Below are 24,256 nucleotides of genomic sequence, written 5' to 3' on the forward strand. Positions count from 1 at the left end.
ACAAAAAGCAGTGGAAACTGTTAACACCTGCCTTACAGGATCTCTCTCGTGAAATTGTACATATTACAGTCCCTGAGAATGTCATACACATATGGGCTATGTGTATATGACTACCAGGCAAGACTTCAGCACACAGAAAGATGAACAGCACCCTAAAAGGTGAATTTGCCAGATCATTTTCATCTTTCTGAAGTTAAACTTACCACTGAAAGGAAAACTAGTGCCAAATGAACCCTAGATGTTATAAAAGATCCAAACAGGTTGCCAATGACTTAGTCATTTGTGTCCCCTTTATAACCTGGTTTCTAGTTCAGGGTAGACACTTGTCCATTTTGTGCTCTCATTTTTCCTAAATGGTGAAAACATTTGCAGCAACAGATATGTAGAATGGGAATTTGGGTTGAAAGTCATGCTGGCTGACTCTAAAAGATCAATACTTTTAGTAGGACAGTCTGATGAAAATACAGATGCACACACTGATTGCTTAATTACTGTAATTGCTGTACTTGATTACTACAGCAGTGTTTGCTCTTAGCACTTATTTTAGAAAAATTCAAACGCAATTAAATGCAGCAAATTGGTTTAGTAAAATAAATTTTACCAATGTTGCTGGATATGCAAGGAAATAATAGAATGTGCTTTGCACTTAAAACCAACTAAACTGTTAAGATGAAATTCACTTCATTTGTAACTACAGAGCCTTTAGAAATTTAAAAATCTAGGGTCTTAGCTTCTCAAATTCTCACTAGCAGTTCAGAAAATAAGATCTGTCCAGTGGTCTTCTCAATACTAATACGCAATTATAAACTTTTCTATAGTTATGGAGGACACAGCTGTCAAATTTCCTGGATAATTTCAACAACCTGTACTTTGTAGTTAAATAATTTACTTCCTTCAGCCATTTCTATCTTTACAACTTATTATATGTTTGCCTTATTACAAAGCATCAATTTCCATTAGCTTAGTTTTTCAAACAAAGGAAGCAATTACATTAAAAAGCAAAGTAGTGGATTCTAGGATCTTTGATGTTAGGCAGGGTGGTTTTTGAGTTGTACAAAAGAAAAGGTAAGCAAAGTGATTACTTAAAACTTTTTCATGTGATTATATATCCATAAAAGAGACAACTACTTCCTCCTACAGAAATCAGCATGTCACAGCAACTGCAAAGGAAAATAATTTCCCAACTGATATATATCTGAATAGACCTAACTTTCGTGACGAAGTTTTTTGGGGCAGCAGTAAAGGATACTTCTCCTTTACAAAGGAGAAAGCATTAATGCTTTGAATCACTACACAAATATGTAACTACATTTTACATCTGAAGTGCTAAACTAGGAATTCTCACAGGATATGACACTATTAATATCAATTAGTGCATTTAGAAAAGACGATGTAAGACAGCACACTTTAAAAGGGAAAAACCAGGTTTATTCCATGCAGTTTACAATACACTAGTGTTATGAAAAGGAAGTTAAAAAAATACCCATACACATTTCATTTGTTTTGAAAGTGGTGGTTAACTGTAACCATCTTCAAATTACTTGGGAAGCCCTAGCAGATATTCTTCCAGGGAAATTTCCCTGAATTCAGTTTCTTGTCTGTGTCTGTGCTATGAGTTTTGGTTAATGCAAGTGCATTAAAACCAAATCATAACTCAAATTTTGCTGCAGTAAGAACACTTCAGATATAATAAATTGGCACAAAATAAAGTGTTATTGCTAATCCACTATCCAGGAAATTACATGTTGCCAGTATGGCCACTTGGGTATAAGCACAACTTAAGCAGGTGATGCCCAACTAATTTTGAGACCAGTGACTCGGAGGAAAAGCTTAAAAAAAAAAAAAGAACATTTGTTGAATTGGGTAGGTGATCCTAAAGAGTGCATAGGAACTTGATTTCTCATAGCTAAGTTGAGGTAAGGATAAGGGCAGAAGCAGGTGGAAAAAGCTGCCATTTGATACTCCTCCTGTTTGATGATCTTGTTTCAGTTCCAGTAGAGAGGTTGGTAACATTCCTTTCACAAGTGCCTTGGCACTTTCTTCATTCTAGCAAGTACACATGAGCCAAGTTAATGTGAGTAAAGTTGTGCATAAGCTTTTGGAAAATCTTCAAAAGCAGCAAGAATCATGTACATAATAAATACATTTACTCTTACTCTTCACTCATTTCAGATGACAAGGCCTCAAAATTACAACAGGTCTTAGATCAAAATTTAGGCTCAGCTTTCTAAGGCAAGAAGAGCACTATCACAGAACCTCTTCCCCTTCCACGCACCCCCAAAGTAGCAAAATACCTTTAAAAAAAGTTTCTCTCATTATAGTACTTATTAAGACACAAAATCCTGAGGAGAACCCTCTGACACCTGTAGAAAGCTATACTAGCAGCAGTATCTACTCAATGAACGTTTGAGAAGTTTATGCCTTGGTAGACATCACTAAAGTAAAGGTCAACTAAGTTGCACAGAAATATTCTGTGACAATTTCCTGGGGCAAAATCTTCCTCAAAGCTTCTCTATTGCCAGTGCTGTTCATAAAAGTCAACAGATTTCAGCCAAGGTAATAATGACGTGGAGGGTAGGTGTCCTGCCTTCTCTAGTGTGCCCTTATAAGATCTGGATACTGAAAATCCAAGCCATATAGGAACACTCAGATCTGCAATTGGTTCAGAGATTTGTAAAAATTATTTCTGTCCATGAGTTGAAAGGAAAACAGACTAGTTGTTTTTTAGGTATTATATGTCTCTGGAACCTCAAATTAGCCCTGGAAAGCATTTTAGCCCTTAGCATTTCTGCTCTGAAAATGGAGAGTTCCTTCTGACAGTCATTTAGGTAAACTGGACAATAAGATCTATTTAGCCCTTTAAAGCCTCTGTTCATTAAGAAGCCTTTAAAGACAGCTCCTGATTTTTCTGAAACAAAAGAAAACTTGCATGACACTGAGTTCAGAGAGCCTTCCGGGTTTGTTTTTTTTAAACTGAATATTCATACTATTTAAAGAATCACTAATTCTACACAAAGCCCAATCTTGAGCCTAAGATTGTCCTCAAAACTGGAAACAGCTGCAGTCTAAATTACAACAAAGTAACAGGCATCATCCTTAGGCTTAAGTATTTCAAAACTGTTGTGTTAGAAAAGACACTGACTGTTCCTATGACCACTCAAGTTTTAACCCTACTCTCTTAAGCTAACAGATGCTGTTAAAGGCATAACAAAATTTCATCTCTTTTCAAAAGACCTACAGTTCAAGGGCTGATTGAAAAAGTTAATTTGAAGAACTTGAAACTTTTGATGAGGTGACAGAGAGAATAAAAACTAAGAGAATGGCACTTTCTGATTTTATCACATCTTAAGGGAACAAAACCCCAGACTTCAGGCTTTCATTTGACTTCCATCTTCCTCAAAAAGCCCAGGAGAACTTCACTCTTCTCCCAGTATTTCCCAAGGAATACATTCCAATATACCTGGGTAATTACAATCCGGATTCCATTTAATTCCACTGAACCAGATACTATTGCATTTTTGCACTCAAAGTTCATTTTTGTAATATTAATAAAAATTTGTAACTAATGTGTGTTCATTTGCTGGTGGGAGCTCTCTACAGCTTAAACAGAGACTGACAACTATCAACAACTTCAACAGACATTCACAGGATAGCGTTCTGTTATGAGAAGCACTTTTCTGATAGTGTTATCACCATACTCAGCAGACTTGTTCCCTTAGTTGCATGCCTGCAATTACGTTGCCTTTTGTTTAATCTGCCAGTTTTCATTTTTCTCCTGAAAAAAATGCCAAAAATATCCCTCTCTCAGTAAAAGAGGAGATTGATTCAATTTTTGAATCTGCAGGAAATAGTCTTGTTTCTAATCAATCATAACTGTGCATTCACAATGCTAGAAATGGAGCTACACAGCTAGTGTCTAAAGAAAATCTCAAACCAAAAAATTCAGATGGATTCACTGAGAGTCATTTTTAAAGAAATATCTTCTCCTAATGCTACAATGCAGGATGAAAGGAACTTTTATCATTACAAGAAATCTGAGTTTGAAAAAAACAGTACATTTTCCAACTTTTATGAGTATATGATTGTATTGATGGAAACTTTAGTAAAGATTCAAAAAAAGCTTCTAAATTGAATCAAGTCTTTGACAGACAATTAAATTACTTTGGGATTAAAAACATGCAAGTAAATGTAATCCATGGAAATCCCACAGTAAATAGGACAAAATACCAGGTAACTTTTGGGCTGCGAGCTGCTGAGTCAGAGTATACATTGGGATAGTTATTATGGACCATGTGACATCCATGTCTTTGAGGCCTCAGAATTACTTATTTTTTGTAGACAAATTCTGATTCACCTGCCGCTTGAAGAAGTCAAAAGCATGTAACATAAAAATACCATCTCCAATAAAGGAAAAAATAGCTTCTTGAGAAAACCTAAGGCCAACAATCTGCTGTCTCCTAACTCAAAGCAAGAAATTGCTATAGCAAATTTGAACTTCTGTTTTTAAACAAGTTTTGCAAGAAGTTTGACATGTAAATGTCTTTAAAGAATTTCATCTCTCTCATTTCCTGTTTTATTCCTTCTGTTATGATCTGTTCAAGCTCAGGATCTGAAGTTCTAACCTGGAATACTGTTCTGAATAAACAACAGAGGAGCTGTGTATGTCCAGAGTTAAGTTCAAGCAGTCTGCAGTACAGCTTTGCAGTTCCAGCCTGATAGTGAACCCCTCAGCTCTGCACAGTCACAGGTAATTCTCAGGTAGGTACTCTCTCCAAACAGCAGAAAAAGAACAAAGGAATCCAGTTTTAACTGCATAGGTACATTGCTTCCTCCTTGCAAGAGCTTAACAGATGAAGCAATGTTTGCCAAGCCTAGTCACGGAGACTGGACTCTTGCAATTACCTTGCATTACTTTATTTGAAACTGCAACAGTCAAACAAAAAGAAACAAAATTATTTGGGGATAAATTCTTAATGCCTTGAAAAAAGCTGAAGAGAGCATTTCCATCTATCTGAAAGCCTTGCATGATCACAAAAATTAAAGCAATAATGACAATAGCAAGAACAGGAAAGTAGTTAGTTCAGGTGGTCTCAAACGACAGTGTATTTAAAGTAATTTACAAGGTACCTGCCTACTAAAGTTCTTTCTTTTCTTTCCTTCTTAAAATCTGTGTGAGATATTGGAAACAAAGTGCAAAAAATTATTAAACACTCATTTCCCTAAAATTAGCTGCAGCAGGGATACAATATAAACTAAACTGCAGGTAATCTCAGCATAGAAGCAGGTTTTAAAACTGAAAATATTCTGCTGGGGAAAATCCCCCATACTTAGAAAAAACCCACTCTTTTACACACTCTAAATTTGTTCAGATTGCTCAGTTTGTTACTCATGCTTTGCCAATGTCATTCAGGAAAATTTCACTTTATTAAATAGTCTGTCCTTTTTGGATTTAATAAGACAGGCAACAGAAATGCTGAATCAGAAGGATCACGGTAAAACTGGTATTTTAGGCATTAAAATCCACTTAGATCAATGCTGAATTACTCTGTAGAGCACATCAAGAAAACAACAAGTAACATGGTTGGCTGCAATGAACCGGGGAGCTCAGAGATCTTGGTGGACTCATACTGCTTAAAAACACAGTGACTACTGCAGCAGAGGAAATGTTTTAATATGCAGTTAACACAGACAATTGTTATGCTTATTTTCAGATACACAAGATAATCCGTCATTATTTAGGGGACATGTCTGTGCTCAATTTAAGCTGATAAAATATGGGTACCTAAAAAAGTATAAAAGTATAAACATTTCCCCCTACACAATTAGAGTTTTAGTAAATTAAATTCAGTTTTAACTTCTTAAAAAAAGACAAAAATTTTATGCGTTGTGGAGAGGCCAGCAGCTTCCCGTGCAGACCACATCCAAGTCACAAAATGCATTACAAATCCTTTCAAGCATTAGGCACACAGACAAAACATTTAGCCCATTGCTTAATCTGTTTAGTAGAAATGTTTCTTACAAATTGTTTTGCCAAACTTTTATCAATGTCTAAGTCCTTTAAAAAATCAAATAATAATTAAAAAAAAAGTAGACCCTGGGTGTTTGAAAATCAGTATACAGTATATGCAAAAATTCTGAAATTACTAAGAATGAAAACTGTAATGTCTTTAGAATTTAAAACCATCTTGTAGCTTTTTGAAACTCCCTTCCACTGGTTCCATGAGTCAATGAAGCCAAATTTTATACTGTCCATTCTGTAAAGTGTTTTAAAGATGTGCTAAAGATTTCGCTCAAAACAGTGCGTGTCTTGTGTATTAGCCTTTTTCAAGGACAAACTAACAAAGCTGAACCACATTCTGTTCAAACACTGTTCTTAACTGCATAGCTGAAACTGTATAGAAAGAGAAAGGTTGATTACAGGGATCCTGAATATCCAAAGTAATCAGGTTTTTCAACTGGATGAGTTTATGTTCACACTAAGATTGATTTTAATCCAAGTCATAGAGACAGGGACCTAGGACTAGCCAGCTGTATTTCTGTAAAACCTTCAGCTCTAGAAAAATCTCTACCCTAATCCACAGTTCAATGCTTATAGGCATTTTATAGAAGCAGAAACACACATATGAGTACAAACACCTCCAAAGAAACAGAATGTTCAGTTGGTCATTTTAAGTGAATTTTGATTCCACTTTCAAGCATGTGACCAGGACTGGAGCGTAACTTTTGCAGGAGACTGTTTAACAGAGAGAACATCAAGAATAACTCAGAGGAAGGCCATTTTCTCTGAGTTTAGTCTTCCCTTTGGGTATTGAAATAAGCTATACATCCAGTCAATATATACACCCTTCAGAGAAATCTTTTCTCTGTTGTGTAACTTTTACACATGCTAGTTTCAGTTGATCTCCTAGGCTGTTATTACATAATAGATTATTTCACAGAACCATAAGGAATGTGCAGTATAATACAGTCAACTGGGGCTGACACTGATTCTGAAACAACATATGCCCAAATACTTGCGTTTCTGGGCTAACATTTGTGTGTGTGTGTGTGCATGTGTGTCTAAGTGTATGTGTGTGTGTGTGTAGCACCAATTACATTGTCCTTTTAAGGTTTACAATGATTAGTAGGAAAAGGTCTCCAAACTGATCAACATTGGGTCATCCAGCACCAGACATTAAGTGCTACATGTCTCCAAGGAAAATATGAGTGCATGGTCATTTCTTTTCAAATGACCAGTGTCAATAAGCCAACAAGAAAGCACAACCATGCACTACAACCAAAACTTAACACACATTCCCACACCATCTATTCCCATTATGTAATCTTGCAATGCTTCCAGAAGTTGACACCAGCTTATAGGCAAATATGGTTGAACCCAGATCAACAGAAAATTGTCTAAATCAGATTTTTTTCTTTTGCAGCCAAGCCTCTTCAGTGTGACAATTCACTGGATCTTCGAATAAAGAAAAAAATTGTCACCGTTCAATACTGTCTTCACATCCTGGAACCTCGTTCTTGCAAAATCTGAAATAGACCAATAAAAATTCTATAAATGAAAATTAGCTCAATGTCATTCCTAAAGCATGGAGATCAAAGAGCAACATAATGACTACTTTAAATAACTGGTAATGTGTCAGGGACCTGGTTCGAGGAAATTCCTGGGATCTGTGCTTTAAAGCTGAAAAAAGACAGATTGATATGTACAATGTCTACTATTAAATACCATTAAAACAGGTGCAAAACACTGCTAGGAATTGAGTATTATTAAAATAAATCATTAATACATTAATAAGACTTAAGAGTTGACAATTGCAAAAAGTAAGCCATTGCACCTCAACCTAGTTCAGAAGATCCTGAGGTCCTATGTGGTAAATTAACTTGGGTACTTTACTAGAACTGAATTTAATCTTAATTTTTCCTGTTCCAGAAAAATGTCCTTAACCTTCTGAAGTTTCAGATACAAACTGTGTTCCATAAATTAGTACTGAAAACATGAACTAGCAAATCAAAATGTGCAGAAATGTCACACTGAGTGCACTGATGCAAGAAGTTTTTAAAGGCCAAGCACAACCTAGCAAGATTTAAATCAACAACAACCATTTTACTTCCAGTTTTACTATCTTTGTCATTTTCTGTTTCAGTTTATTTTGCCTCCTCCACAGAGGAAAGGATCTAAGTTTTAGGACTGACTGTTCAAGCAACTAAATTTTAATGTTGCTGCTCTAAACTGACAATACTGAGGTGAACTGTTGGGCGGAATAGTACTCTAGAACTGTGTCAGTAGGCTGTAGAACCAATCATGACAAAAGGCAAACAATGCATTAAGCAAAGCTTCAAACGTACTGAGCATAAGTACTTAAGAATGTTAATCTGTAAGTAAAAGTCTTATGATATTTCATTTTCTTTTGGTTCTTGGTAATTTTCTTAGTACTAGGAAGGGCTCTTTATTTCAAAAGCTGAAAGAAAGCTAAGGCACAATCCCTAGACAATGGCAGAGCTTCTCTCAAGATGGATTTTCCTTTTATTATGATCTTTGTGTAGCCTGATGTTACAACAAACACTCAGTAGCACATTCCAGCCCACAGAATCTGCCAGCACACATAAACACTTCAGTGTCTGTGCTTTTAGGGTAAAGGCTGGCAGTTGATTCACACAACAGTTTCAAGTATGGTTTTAAATTCTAAAATCTGAGATATTTGGTTTCCTTTTAATATTGCTTAAAAGGCCATTATATTATGTCTTTCATAGTGACTGAAGACAAGCAAAGTCTCACCTACTTTGCCCAATTCCATGGGATTTTTTAAAGGCTGGAGTTCATGAAACACCCATTACCATTTGTGTAACTCAGGGACAGTTCAGAGGCAGTGTGGTGTTAGTTCAAATAATTAAAAGTCTACTTTATCATTTGCTCACTGTACTCCCTCCTACACCTGGATCTAGCTTTGTGCATAGGAAGTTGTTTTTCATTTCAAATTCAGCATTATTGTTTTGAAGTTATGAAGCCAGATGTCAGCATAACTATTTTGAAAAATTTCCAAAATACAGAAAGTAATTTTCCACTGGTCATATCATGCTTTAAGGTACATTTTAGAAGCAAAACCCTCTTATTTCATGAAGGTAATTCATGAATGTAACACATGACTATGTGTACTAAGCAAAAAGCATTCATATGAAACTGTAGGAAAGAGAAAAGTGAATTCTGTGGGGAAGAACCGGGCTCTATAAATTACTCAGCAACTGCTCGTTAATACATGCCAAAGGGACTAGATAAACTTATGAAAGATAGTACCAGTGACACCAAGTCAGGGTATTACAGTGTCATTGTAGCTTCCACAAAATGACCTAGACGAAGGCTTGAAGAAAAAATTCACAGACTGAGTTGCACTGGAAGTTGGGGAAATATATCAGGAGCAGATATCATAAATGCTTCATACTTAAACTCCTTCCCCAAGTCTTTGCTGTCAGTCAGAGCAGAGAACAAAGTGCTGGAGTAGATGCCCACAACAGAAGACAACAGTCTGACGCAATAAATGGAGTCAGTAAGTGAAACCATATCCATCAGAGACAAAAACATGGCTGAAATAAATACCTGTGCAACTAGAAAATAATACTGGATCTATTAATTTTGTTAATATTTCCGATTTAATATGAAGCATTTCAGTTTATTCATTCCTGGAAGAGTGCTTGCAGGATTAATAGCCTTAGAACTATTTTATGTAGTATCAGGAACACATGCAGTAAGATAAAGCTGAGCCAGATCGGGACACTGAACTTTGTGCACTTTACTGAACCAGGAATCCTAACATAAAGCAGAAAATTCTATTACATTAGGCAATATTTTAACACACTTTTCTTGATGCTTCTTCTGTAACCTTCACCTCTACTGAAAGGGAAATCATAGACTCACAAGAGTGGGTTTGGTTGGAAAGGATCCTAAATATCATCTCATTCAAAACCCCTGCCATGAACACCTTCCACTGTCCCAGGCTGCTCCAAGCCCTGTCTAACATGGCCTTGGACACTTCCAGTGATGGAACAACCACAGCTTCTCGGGACAACCTGTGCCAGATGTCTCACCACCTTAACGGTAAAGAATATGCTAATCATTATATCCAATCTAAAGCTAGCCTCTTTCAGTTTAAAAACCTCACCCCTTGTCCTGTTACCATGAGCCCTGGTAAAAAAGTCTTTTTTCATCTTTCTCATAAGGCTTTTTAAGCATTGGAAATGCAGTAACACTGGCCCTAGGGCTGTCTTCTCCTGGCCTAACAACCCCAACTGTCTCAGCCTGTCTTCACAGGAGAGGTATTCTAGCATGCAGGCCATTTTCGTGACTCTCCTCTGGACCCACTCTCACAGGTCTTGTACTGGGAAACCCAGAGCTGAATGCAGCATTTCAGGTGGGATTTAATGACAATAGAGTTGAGGGGGAGAATCACTTCCCTTGACCTCCTGGCCATGCATCTTTTGCTGCAGTCCTGGATAATTGGCTTTCTAGTCTTCAAGAATTACTGGCTCAAATTCAGGTTTTCACCCACCAGTATGCCCAAGTCTTCTGCAATGCTGCAGTAAATCCATCTATCAACCAGTCTGTACTGATACTGGGGACTGTACCAACTCTAGTACAGATAAGCTGTATAGAGGATTTTCCTTATTTTCATATTTCTGTTTTATTTTCCCTATAGGTGCACCAGATCCAAAGCTAGCTTAAAAATTCTAAACAATGCCGAATGAACTCTCATATTCTACGGGCCTGAGTGTGATTGTTTCTTAGGCAAAAGAATAAGAAAACTATTTCTTCCCACTCAAAATAAGGCTGCTGCTGCTAGAAATGTGTTTTAAGGACTGTTTGCCTCTCAGGCAGCTTAAGAATATTCAATTCCAGCAAAGTGCCAATTTATTTTGTTTCAATAAAACTTCAGATTTGACTGATTCCTTTCAGCCATTCCTGAAGACCTGGCAAAAGCAGTAGCTTCTGTTCGCATCATTTCAGAAAATAATGTAAGTTCTTTTCCAGCCATGTGCAGTGACTTCATAGAATCACAGCATATCCTGAGCTGGAAGGGACCCACAAGAATCATTAAGTGATGATCCTGGCCTTGCACAAGACAACCTCAAAAATCACGCCATGTGTCTGACAGCACTGTCCAAACTTCAGAGATAAGTGTTAAGGCTGCTTTACAGCTAAAAAGGTCAGGTGTATAGGTAAGAAGCCAAAGTGTATTCTCATGTGATGGTAAATATCTTTAATTTATACAGGCTCAAGTGACCACCCACACCATACCACTGAAAATTCAATGGTATGTTATCTTCTAGAAACTAGAGAGTGGAATAAATATGAATAGTACTTAAAGACACATTAGGAAAAGTGCCTAAGTTGTTTTTTCAGATGCAGCTTTTTTTGTGCTCTTCCACTTGTGACTTTTAATGTAACTTGATCTTCAATCAGATGTCAAACTATAGCGGAAAGGATCCCTCCCCAGAGTTGTTTTATGTGATAAATACCACTGCAGCACCAAGATCACACTATTTACTTATACTTGCCACATCTTTACTAAGAAAATCCTTATTTCAAAATTATCAGTTAAGACCACCTTTGGACTATGCTGCACTTCACTCAAGTTTGTTAAATTATTGCCAAATCAGACACTTACTGAAACTGTATACAGTGAGCTTGTATCACACGCCTCTACATGTAAAAAAGCCTATCTGACAGAAAAGATGGTGCACATAAAATAAGAAAGAAATGAATGAATGAAAAACAATACTGGCCCTAGAATCTACATGAAGAACTTTCCTTCTCAGCAAAGCTTTACAGGTACTACTCACTATACAGTTTATAAAAGCAACACTAATTATTCTGTCAAAGAAGCAATATCCAGAACACAAATTCTACCTTTGCCAACCATGCCACAACTATAATCACAAACACACACACACACCACCAGGACTAGCTGAAGGACAGCACTAGTGGGGGTGGGAATTGGATGGGGCAGAAAAGAATCTGGTTAAAATCCTAGGGCAGCTAGTGCTCACCATGACATTTACACTTAATCTGAGTCATTCATATCGTAATCCGTTTCTTCATCCTCACTCTGAGTGTCATGCAGCATGCAGCACGTATAGAAGAAGGAAGGGAAAAGAAGAGATTGCAAGTGAGTCAGAGCTGCAAAAAAGTAAATTCCACTTACACCTGAAGCATGTGGCAATGACATTTATTTACTTTCACCTGGGACCTCCACTCTTTGTATAAAAAAGTATGACAGCTGACCATTTCAAGAAGGAACGTAACAGATATCATGACAATTTCCTCTTCCAAACATCCTGAAGTCAGCAGATAGAAGGGAACAATCAGGTCCATAAAGTGGTTTGAAAGAGAATACTGCTTGTGGGAATACAGATTATCTTTTGGTTGTGCCATGGCTACCAGTAAAAGCCAATGGAACCATTTAAGATGAATTTTCTTTGTTTGGGTGTATTAGAAGGTTACACAGAAGTTGTCTATAACTTATTATGCTGTTAACTAAAACAAGAAAACAGAAAAAACAAGTCCCTAAGAAGGAATGAAGGTGAAGCATGATTAGATGGCTATCAGAAGATACTTTCTCCCATTCTGAAAATCCAGGACTGTTAACTAAAACTGAAGTGCTTGTCAATAAAAAAATACATATTGGCAGTTTGTTTTTTTTTTCTTCTCTAACTCAATCTGCTGTAAAAGTAATAGGAGGAGTTTCTTGTAAGTCAGTCCCAGTACATGAACATATTATTCTGTATATAAAGGTGGATCCCAGAATTTCAATCATATGAACTTCATGAAGACCAAGTCAGACACTACTGAGGTGAGAGGATAATGCTTGCTAAGAGGAACTATGGAGACAACATCTCCCGAGTCAAGACGCCTGAACACAGCTGTCAGAAACCTCTCAAGAAAAAAATAAATGATTTTTCCTTTTTTTCCCAGTCACAACATATACCTATATACAAAAATTTGATCTTTTAGAAACTTAATATATAATAGAATTACTTTTCAAGTATCGCCTATTAATTGCTAGGAACAGCTTAACTCTTCCAGGACAAAAGGAAGGAACCTCCAACCAAAATTAACAGTAATTACTATTCATCACAGTGGTCAAATGATGCTCTGCTCTCTTCTCTGAAATAATGACCAAGCAGCACACTAATGAAGACGTCTAAGACAGTCTCTCTTAGCGCTACTCCATTTACACAGTTGTAATTCAGTCTCAACTAGCTTTTGGTTTTTGTCTTTAGCACTTATTTTTGACCCATATTTTCTATTACATCAAGGATGCAACATAATTCTGGCACCTACTAAAATTACCTGAAGATGCACTACCATTCCTTATGAAGATTTTTATTAGGCTCTAGAATTCCACATTTTATTTCAGGTAGATATCTCAGCCCTACATTATTATCACACACCTCTAACATGTCAACTTTCAAAGTCTTCCTCGAGCATCCTGGCAAAACCAGACCTTAACTAGGGTTTTGAAAGAATAAGTCATGGCTTACCCAGTTTCACTGTTTACCCCTAACTACATTAATCCTCTACAACTCTTTGGAAGCTTTATCTCAACAGGGATGAACATAAATTACTCGTTTCACTAGGAATCCAACATACAGCTTAGAGTATTTCTATAGTTCAAAGTATGAAATTATTACATATGTGTAGCTGCATAAGCATGCTACAAAGCCTAGAAAGTAATGAAGTTTTATCTATTTGAGGCCTCAATACCAAGACTCAGACCCATTCTTAGCATTATTTCAAAATCAATTTCCTTGAAGGTGATTTTTGAAAAAGCAAGCTTTGATGATTTATCAATTGTTTTCCATCTACATAAGGGAAATCAAAAGCTTTTAAGACCACTACAGATGTATCCAGTTTGTCTGTAGTCATCTCCTCATACAAAGCAGCAATACAATGATAAAAGCTGTTCACCATTCATGACTCTGAATACACTTACATTACAGAACTGCTCTGCCTTATGGTAAGTCAGCTGTGGTTTTACATTTTCCTTTGTACAAATTCTGAAATACAGCTGAGTAAAATGCTAAGATACTGTGCCCATTACAATCTTATTATAAAGCTGGTTACAGAAATTAAACTTGGTAGAACCCTAAAAACATTAACAAGTATCCTCATTTTATTGCATGTGACTGTTTTACAGAGATAGCATCTTTCAAGTTCCATTCTCGATAGTAAGATTTCTTCAGCAGAAGTCAAGCAAGAAAAACAGCTTTTAACTGAACCAGCGTTATATGTTGAATAATAAACAAAACCTAGTTTCTCAGCTGTAAAGAGCAAGTATTTGCCAATACCTGAAAAAAAAACAGGTACTGGAAAAGTACAGAGTATTGTATTTAAATAATTCAGGCATGCATAACAAATGCATGCTGATTGTACCATTTACAGTCCCTCATACAATGGACAGGGAATCATTATTAGTCTTGAACAAGGGAGGAAAAAAGGACAATGAAATAATAGTCTAGAACAGAGGTAGATTTATCATGACTTGTGAAGCCCACCCAATTCAACACCATTTCTTTAGTCCAATGCCCAGTAACTCACCTTTGCTTTTTCACTGGGTTCACTGGTTGTGCCATAAGGAGTGTTATGCAATTCCTTTGAGACAACACACAGAAATTCAGCCTGATCTTCATTGCCATAGTTATAGGAAGAACCAATACTGACCAGCTGAAAGATGAAATTTTTAAAAAAAGTCAGTTGTATCTCCACATAAAACAAATTCCACAAAGTCTCACGATTAGTACAAACATTCCTCATGGTTCAGACTGTAGGCTGTGCCTGAAGCATGATTCTCCACTTCAATGCAAATACGTTTTGATGCTGACAAATACATTGAAAATACACACTCTGATGACAAGATACACACAGGTTATTTTTAAACAGTTAGGGAATAAATGATTCACTGTGAAAGAAAAGACTGTGGAGACAGGCCAGTGAAGCAGTAGCCTGTTCCCTCTTTCTGTTATTTACTAGAAACCTTCCTATCCTCCAAAGTTAATTTCTAATGTTTATATGCAGTATCTTAACGTGGCATGATTTAACATGTAAATGGCTGCATGCAGGATCTTTAGCCTGAAGGGATACCCATCAGTACTTACAGAATAATAGTATTTCTATTAAAACATATTTTGAATGAACAAACACAATATTTGCATCTGACTGGAAAACAACAAGACACGGTATGGTGGGACATCAAGACTAACATCCAAAATTCATACGTACTGCTACAAGGAAGTTAATTAAGGAAGTGCTACAAGCAGAAGCCATGTATAATGAAATGTGACATATTTACAAGTTTCTACAGTCTCTACATTGAATGATAAATGACAATTTACTGAGAAAGAAGAATATACTCAACATCACTACTACTTCTTATGCAGCATATTTATCAAATGGCAGAAATTGTCTTACCTTACACACAATACACTTACCTAATATGCTAGAAGCTTTACATGCTTGCCTGCCTTTCCAAGCCAGATTCAATTCAGATGTAGCGGGTTCATTTATTTTAAAGTTTTATTTCAAAATCACAAGATAATGTATGTTCTACAAGATAATGTCAGATCTACTGACACAGATCAAAATCCTAAAAATAAAACTGTTGCACAGATACACTGTGTCAATTTGTCATTACCCAAACTACATTGAATCTATCTACCAAATCACCACACATAAGACTGCCCTATTCCCCAATTTCCACTGTACCATTTAAGTGCTCTAGAAATAGCCGCATAGAAAAGGCCTAATTATTTTTCTAAACACTACAGTTGCCTCTGTAAAGACAAATAGTGTGCTACCCTTAGTCTAGCAGAACACCAAAGAGAGTAAAAGATTTGTTAAAACATGAAAGATGAAGTCAAGATGAAATCCTGATCCAGAGTTTGCACTTAAAGGAATAAAATTATTCTCCCAACAAAAACTGAAGTTAAACCAAGGTTAAAAGTAGCTTCCATACAGCACTGTTAGAAGTAACAAAGCCTCACTGTACTTTCTACGGAGAGGAGAGAGGTGTCCAGATGATCCTGCACTGCAGTAATACAGCCAAGCAAGCACTTCCACAGATGGACAGAGTCAATGTCTACAAAGAGCAGTAGGCAGTGTGTCTACATAATGAATCAACTTGATGTCAGGCCTAGGCACTGTCAAAAATTTTGGGAGCCTGATAATATTACAGCATACAAGGCTCAGCTTTCCATGAGCAGCACTGCCCATCAAAATTCATCATTCTCAAATTATGTACTTTAACTACACCAGAAACCTTCCCTGCCTCTTCCTCTTCTAACATCACTCTAGTTCTGCAAAATATATATATAAAAAGCAATGAACACAGGCAAAAATTATCGTCAAAGACATTTTTTCAACCTAAACTGTGTAATGAAGTTACAAACACCCCAGGTTTTCTAGAAGCACCGATGGATATAAAGACATTATTTACCTTGAGACGTTAAATCAGCTAATCTTTCACAATGAATACTCTGCAGTCTGCACCATAAGGTATTTGTGCAACATAGAATCATGAAACCCACAGAGTAACTAGTTGCACAAGATGGACTAAGAAAGTCTACTAAAAAGCTGCAGAATCAACTCAAATTTATTTCGTATATTAAGAAGATTTGTTGATTGTCTTTCCTATCAACAAAAAATATGCACAGATTTTCAGAAAATAATAGCAATTAAGTTGCTTTAAACCCAACAAAGTGGTACAAAGTTTATACTATACATTACATAGCAACTATAAAACATTTCGTACAAATACAGTAACTGCGCCAATTATTAAGGTAAAAGGTAGGACATTAAACAACATTTTAAACCCACTTAAAGGCTAGAAAACATTAAAAAAATGCATACATACTTATATAAAGCCACTCAAAATTCACCTTCTCTGAAGTTTGAAGAATTCAAGCATACAATTTGATTAATATACAGTTGCCTCTTCTTCTTGGAAAAAGGCAAGGACTAGTTATCAGGTAAGCTCTGTTAACTACCAGAAGGAAAAATACTTCTATACTTATTGACACTCTAAAGAAACAAATGACCTCTCTGAAAGTAGATACCATACGTCAGCCAAATCATCAATCCTGTTTCAACCAGGTTGACAGGTCTTCAGTGGATAGCTACTAACAAATTCTTCATAATCCAATCATGTAAATCAACATATTGCATGTAAGTCTTCTTTTAGGAGATTTGGCAGATTGAATATTTTTAGCCAGTTGGATAGGACTATTAATTTAGCTGACTGCAAAATATCTAATGATGTTTTGCCACTACTGAACAGTTGATAAAGTCAACTTTTGCAGAATGAGACCCAAGTTCCTAAAAACTCCAACTCACAATACTCTCATAAGCAGTTTGATATGTGTGCAGACAAAAATGTAGCATTTGCATAGTAGCAACTGTATGCTAGAAATGTCATTGTAGCTTTCTGAAATGATCAACAATAAGGCTGATGGCAGAAAAAGAAACAATAGAAAATGATTGCAGATTAGAACTGAACTGTTCTGTCAGGAACTGAGATCAGAAATATGTTTTAGCACTCCTATTCCAAAAGTCACTTCACTGTTCCCAGTATTGGTGACAACACTTTAAGAAGGATGCTAATGAACTGGAAGACTATCCCTGTCATGTCCATCTGCCCCCACACTAACACCCCCATCTCACACCCCAAACGAAGCCACAACACATCAGAGTAATCTGAGGTATGAAAAACAGGTCAAAGGATTTCAGATTATCCAGCCTACTGTTTCTCAGACTTTCTGAAAGGACAAACTGTTTTTGTTTTGAAGCCACATTTGCTTCATGTAGCTTAAATTACCAAGAACTTAAGGAAGGATAAAACAACATGGTGAAATGGTAAATTCCATAGATTTGTACGCTTTAATATATATATACACAGATATGTATATATATACATACATGTAACTGTTTTTCTGCATTGGTTTATTCCTTCCGCGGCTTGTTTCATTACACTCATTACTAAAGCAGTGCGATCCTATTTAAGCATCCCTGTGAGCCCCAACAGCACCAGAACTGAGCACAGGAAAATGCCAATGTGACTTATCACAGAAAATTCATTACATACGGATCCATTACTGTTTGCATGACATAAGGGTTGATCGTACTAGTAGGCTGTCAGCTACAGGTAAAAAAAGAATGGGAAAGCAACATTACTTTTATTTTTATTAAATCAAAAGAAATATAGGTATTGCTTGATGTGCTAATAGAGATCACAATTTTCCTGAAAAAAAATCACAAGAAGGAATTTCCTGTCTCATAATAAGAAACCTTATTTTTGAAGTGAACTAATCTCATGCCTAACTGAACTGAAACAGCTCTCTAAACTAGACACATTTCAGTAACATGCCTATACAGATTTGCTGCATTGTTTTAATAATACTGATTCAAAATCTGTATCATATATTTACCAGACAAATCAGCAACAGTATTGCTATCTCGGATAACCACTCCAGCTTGCACAAACAGCAGCCCAATCTTCTTCTTCATCGTCCTTCTTCCTCTGCTTACCACTGGAGTTACTCATTTTAACTAACTTTCCTATTCACCACTAGTAATTTCCTTCTCTATTTTGTGATGCTCTAATTCTCAAAACGAAGTAAATTCTGTAACAATTACTCTCAAATCCTATTTTAAATGTTCTTGTACTTTGAATATTTCTGCTTCTATTTCAGATGTGGTGAACCCCTTGTACACTAGAAAGCTTGAAAAAACGGTCCTTTCAAAATTTTTAATTATACTACCAGCTAATAAAATCAAAGAAAATCCTCCACTCAATTATTTTTTTTTTTACAGAATCAAGTTGTATGAATCTAAGAAATGACTCTATGCCTTTTAAACATACAATGCGTTTGTTCTGCCTTCCCAAAGGATTTGCAAAAGGTTATGAAGATACATACATATCAGCTCTTAAAACTCAGCATTGATGACTGACACCAGGCCTGAAAGAATATTTATTTTAGGTCTCTTAATACAATAGTCAGACTTCAAAGATTATTTTTTTATTATAATTTTCATTTTATTTTATACCTGCATTAATTTCTTCACTGTCCTCCCCATCTTCCATTTTATAATGCTGTCTTTTACTTTGAGCTATCCAGGACACGCATGAGCGCATGAGTAACATGATTCTGCCTATACCCCATACATCGCTTACAAGCCACAAGTCTTTCTCTGTTGCCAGAAGTATGAAACACCCACATTTCACATTCCAAATGTTACCTATACAACTGCAAGAAACAGATAGTGCTTGGTACATTGAAAGCAGATTCTGCTATAAGGCTGGGTAACAGTCCAGGTTTCAAATCTAGTATTGCATAATTATGTGTCCATATAAAATCACAAGCAAAGGTTTGTTTTTATTAAGCCATTTCACTATCATGTTATCTTCATAATGTTATACTCATCTTTCAGACTTAATAACCATATATGTTGCAAGAAAAAGAACAAGTACTCCAGGCATTTTGTTGATGAAAAAAATTACAGAGCACCAGGTTCCCAAATAAATTCACATACAACACTTCAAAATGTAGCACAGATATTTAAAGAAACAGAAACTGCCTCTAATGTTACTGAGAGCAAAAAATCCTTCCCAACCTCACAAATACTTGGAACTGACACAGCAATCAAAAAAGAAGAACAAGGGGAAAAGGAAGGATGTAAAAAATAGAGAATGAATGAAGCTATGATTCTCCATTTGGATTTCAAGAAAATTTCCCAAGATGGAAAAACCCCAAAACAACAAAGCCAAGGTAACACCCAGCATGTTTTTTCAACTTGACATAAGATTTAAAACTGTCTATTTTGTTCTCCCCTCACTCCTCCATATTTTACTTATAAAAACTCCCGTTACTCGTTATTCAAATTTTAGTATCTTTCATCCACCTAAAAAAAGAGTTAAGTTCTGAGTTATCAGAAATAAAGGGTTCAAACTCAGAACTTAACTTTGGTGGATGAAATAATCATTTTCCTAGTTTACCAGAACAGTCCCCTTCTGGATCCACTGAACTCAAAGGTGTATTTTTAGGGCTCCTTACGTTTGAATTGTACCTCTTACTTAACAAGTATGGATCAAAGGCTGTTAATTTTGGAAGAAAATTTAAGGAAAAGAAGTTATTGTGGAAGTAAGAACTCTCCCTAAGAAAAACTTTGAACTAAATAACCGAGGGATTTTTGTTCAGTTGTTTTTCTCTTATTTTTACAATGTGGACATTCATAATGTGTAATGAAATATTGTGAATATAAATAAAAGCCAGTCACAAATACACACAAACTAGTATGCGCTGTACATCCAGAAAAAAAGTGGAATGATCTGAAAGCAGCAGAAACGCAAGGAGCTCAAGCATATCACTGTGAGGGCAAAAAGAATGGTGTGACACACCTCACTGCAGCATTTCTGGAAGCATCTCTCTTCCCCTTTCATTTCCCGTGACACTATCAGCAGAAACTCTGACTGCTGAGCCCGGCCACAGCTGTACTGGGAACCTATACTGATAAGCTGAAATAACCAATCAAAGCAAAACACAAAAAGAAACCTTTGTAAAGCTGAAGTACATACCGTTATCCAAATTGTACAAGTAGCAGATGAGCTCAAACGTTCAGGTAACACTTACTCGCCACTAGAACAGGTTGCTATCAAGCTACAACTTTCATTTCAACTTAAAATTTACTGAGGCAGTTGCAAAGCCCTTTTTAATTTAAATGGAAGTTAAGAATTACTGATAAGAAGACAGAAAACTCCCCATATAACTGTGTTGTAGCCAACTACTCTGAAAAACAAACAAAGTTTGGTGCGTTATAAAAGTAACCATTATTTTCCTGTCATACATTGACAAGTGGAGAAGGCAGCATGGATATAAGACTGGAGGGTGTTATGCAAAGCAATATATAAAGCCTAGGTATTAAAGAGCTTCATCTTGTTGCAACTACTGGTAAAGTACAGCTAAAGAAACATAAGAAGTCAATGAGAGGAAAAAACACTGAGTGGTCTAGATTAGTTTTAGAAAGAGTAATTTACAGAAGATCCAAGAAAATAACTGGAATGTAAAAAATTGTCTTGTTCCCACAAAAATCACCACCAAGAACACTGGCCAAACATCTAATAATTTAAAATTCAACCTCAGCTAAGTGTCTCAACCTCTTATTACAAAACACATTTTGCCTTAATAAGACAGGGCAATACCTAGCCTATTTAAAATGAAGCATAGCTTTTCAGTGCACTTTAGAGAGATTAGAACTTAATTTATATGTGAAGAGTTAGACAACAATTGTCTATTCTGAGTAAACTGCAGATTACGACAGATGAGAAGGCCCACGAATAGTAACTTTATCTATATCCTGCTATTGTGTGTGAATAATTTTGAAGACAGCAGTTAAACACCACCCTCTGCATACAGTGAACATACTTACGACTGCATTGTGGTGCCAGACTCAGGTTACATTAATCATTAAAACTTACATGATCAATGCTGCTGCTGTCTAAAGCATTTCTATTTAGTCACTTTGTATAGCCCACAGTTTTTTATTCTGTTGTACTGAAGAGGCAACAACTGAAGCTAAAAATCCTCCACAAAATAACTCGGCAAAGTGGGGCAGCATAATTTTTGGTAATAGATTTTGGACTGGGACTAACACATAATTGTACTATTCTAGCAGAGCTTTCAAATGTGTTCTTTGGAAAAGGGCATCAATACATCTGCATTAGTGCACCAACAGGTCAGCACCTTCCACTCCTATTCAATAACCACATACAATCATATTTAACTATAAAATTTTGAAATGTTAAGCGTAAAAAAACCATTTTTTTCGAAACCAGCCACTTGAGCATGTTATATGTGGCTCAGAGCACAAGGACTCTTAATCTGTAAAAATATCACTCCTCTGAAAAAGCTGATGAGTCCATCTTTTTTCACATACAGAGCATGGTGTGTACCAGCCTAAAGACTGCCTCTGAAGGAAAGCATGCTGCTGAGCAGCATGGGCTTAGAAAAAATTACAGAAATGCTACAATGTTTGAAGGTATTAACAATAAACCTGTTTATGCACAATATTCTAATCCTGTTTCAAGTGAGTACAAAGGAGGGAATGGGCTACTGTGAGGTAATGAGACGCTAAGTATTATGAGATCATACAGCTGTTCTGTTTATCTACTTCAAACTATGTGTCTAAAAATATTCAACATGGGAGAGGGAGGAAGTAGGGAGACAGCTGGATGAAACAAGGATGTAATGTCCAAGAGAACCACTGGATGATTCCAGTTATAAAAGACATTATAATATGTCTTTCAGCAGTTGCACTGTCAAAGCAGTATTACTCCCAAATAAAATATCCTCGAAGGGTTAAGGATAGGTAAAAGATATGGTGTCATTTAAGCTGCTAAGAAGTAAAGGAGCTCTATTTGTAATGAAAGCTAGTTTCTCCTGACAAAGAAGAATCTTGGAAAACCCTTTTCCATGCACTAGCCAAAAAACACTAGTGTATTAAGTGAGTTTTTTTTCAGGGACTAAAACAACACTTAGCTTGTGACATGGCAAACAGACCTGGTAATACTTGAAGTGGAGTACTGAAGCATAAAAAGCTTGCTCTGTGCCTGTTTATTCTATTTGCTCATGACTGTCGCCACATTTCCAGCGCCTTACATATTTTGTCAAATTTAACAACATCTTCTCTTTCACCTTTGTGTCATAAACATTTCTTAAATGTTGCTTTGTTGTGTTATTACAGTGAGACTACACAGGATAATGGGCTTGTGCTTATTTCAATTTCTCCTATTGTAAGCATCAGACACTGAAAAAGGTGCTAGCAGATAAACACTTGTGTTTCAGAGTTAACAGACTCATTGCTCCAATGCAGTTTAAATACTCTGCTGGATTAGGAATGTGAAGGATAAAGCAGCTGTATAGTTCATTTCTTACTTACAGAAATTATCAAAGATAATAGATAGATCTTGCAATTTTACAGTGTGTTCTTGAATGTACACACAAAGCTATTTTTATGCACTGCAAAGAACAAGAACATTTACATAGCTCACAGCTATCAAGCTTCATATCTACACAGGTAAAATCCACCCTCCTTTGTGTATCAGGTTTTTTTATCTGAAGAACCACTCTTTGGGCCTGTCAAACATTTATCTTCCAAGCTCATCTCTTTTACCCAGAGCTCTTCATATCTAACCTATCATCCACATAAACTTGAAGTTATTAGTTAATTCTGGTTGATTCACCCTTCAACTGCTCATGTGTAGACACTGAAGAATTACATTTCAGACATTGCAGATGTTTTTATAGAATGTCAGCAAAATTTACCTCCTGGAAAGCTGAATTTTTCTTTTGTTTTATGATAAATGAAAACACAAGAATCACATTTTAACTTCACTGTGTATGTTTATCCAAATTCTGAAAATGACTGAATAAAAAAAGATGCATGGAATTTAATTTATAGTCCTCTTTCACAAAAGGTACTTCACACTCATTTCTTAGAAGACTGTATTAACTATATCCCATAGGGATTTTTTACCTGTTCAAATTTCCAGCCATCGGACATTGTGGAAACCATTTGAGTGAGTTCCTCTTCCTGACACTGCAGCACTCTGTATACATGTTTGACTGGCACCTTCAAGAAGAAATATAAGATGCTCAATAGGGCATGGAATTCACTATGTTTGTGACTTGTCTGAAGTTGCCCTTACTCTCTCGAAATGGTAAGTAAGCAACACCACTTTGAACCCATCCAGAGCAATGAATAACTAGGGCCATTTTAGCTGAGACCTATAGTAAATGCTATCAGAGCACCCCTGCAATCCAACAACCTAGCTTAAAGAGAAATTTGTCAATAACAATGTAAGTTTGTAGTATCTCCATGAAGACTCAGCTACCAGGGAAGTTACCAGCTACCTGAGCAGCAGAGTTAATGAACAAATTTCATCATATTCACTTTCATGGAGAACACGAGCTGCTATGAGAAGAGGCAACCTTCTCAATCACAGAGCATTACAAATAAAGAAAGCAACTTTGCCACAAAAACATACGACAGGAACCAAACAGCATCTGTACGTATGCTGCATAAACGTACTGTATAAACAGCAGTTATACCATAGTTAGGCAACCTCATCATATTCAGAACATTTAAAAGTCAATGAGAAAGCTATGCTCTTCAAAAGTTGTTCTCTAACATAACTATTTCCAGAAATGGTATCATGAC

At 36.2% G+C, this 24,256-nt stretch overlaps 1 protein-coding gene across 3 annotated transcripts in view; it reads right to left on the reverse strand.

The window, feature by feature from the left end:
* Positions 1 to 24,256, reverse strand: part of LOC102075040 (BTB/POZ domain-containing protein KCTD5) — a 38,215-nt gene that overhangs the window by 4,665 nt on the left and 9,294 nt on the right. The window contains exons 4-7 of one of the 3 annotated variants that reach the window (XM_005494496.4): positions 23,573 to 23,668; positions 20,439 to 20,555; positions 14,588 to 14,713; positions 1,407 to 7,524 (exon numbers count right to left, since the gene is read on the reverse strand). In XM_005494496.4, coding sequence (XP_005494553.1) covers positions 7,495 to 7,524; positions 14,588 to 14,713; positions 20,439 to 20,555; positions 23,573 to 23,668 — 369 coding nt within the window. In that variant the 3' untranslated portion in view covers positions 1,407 to 7,494. Of the gene's footprint in view, positions 1 to 1,406; positions 7,525 to 14,587; positions 14,714 to 20,438; positions 20,556 to 23,572; positions 23,669 to 24,256 lie in introns of those variants that run through there. The other 2 variants (XM_005494497.4, XM_074553287.1) reach the window with 2 other exon arrangements.

The sequence above is a fragment of the Zonotrichia albicollis genome, chromosome 16 (assembly GCF_047830755.1).
Source record: "Zonotrichia albicollis isolate bZonAlb1 chromosome 16, bZonAlb1.hap1, whole genome shotgun sequence".
Taxonomy (NCBI): domain Eukaryota; kingdom Metazoa; phylum Chordata; class Aves; order Passeriformes; family Passerellidae; genus Zonotrichia; species Zonotrichia albicollis.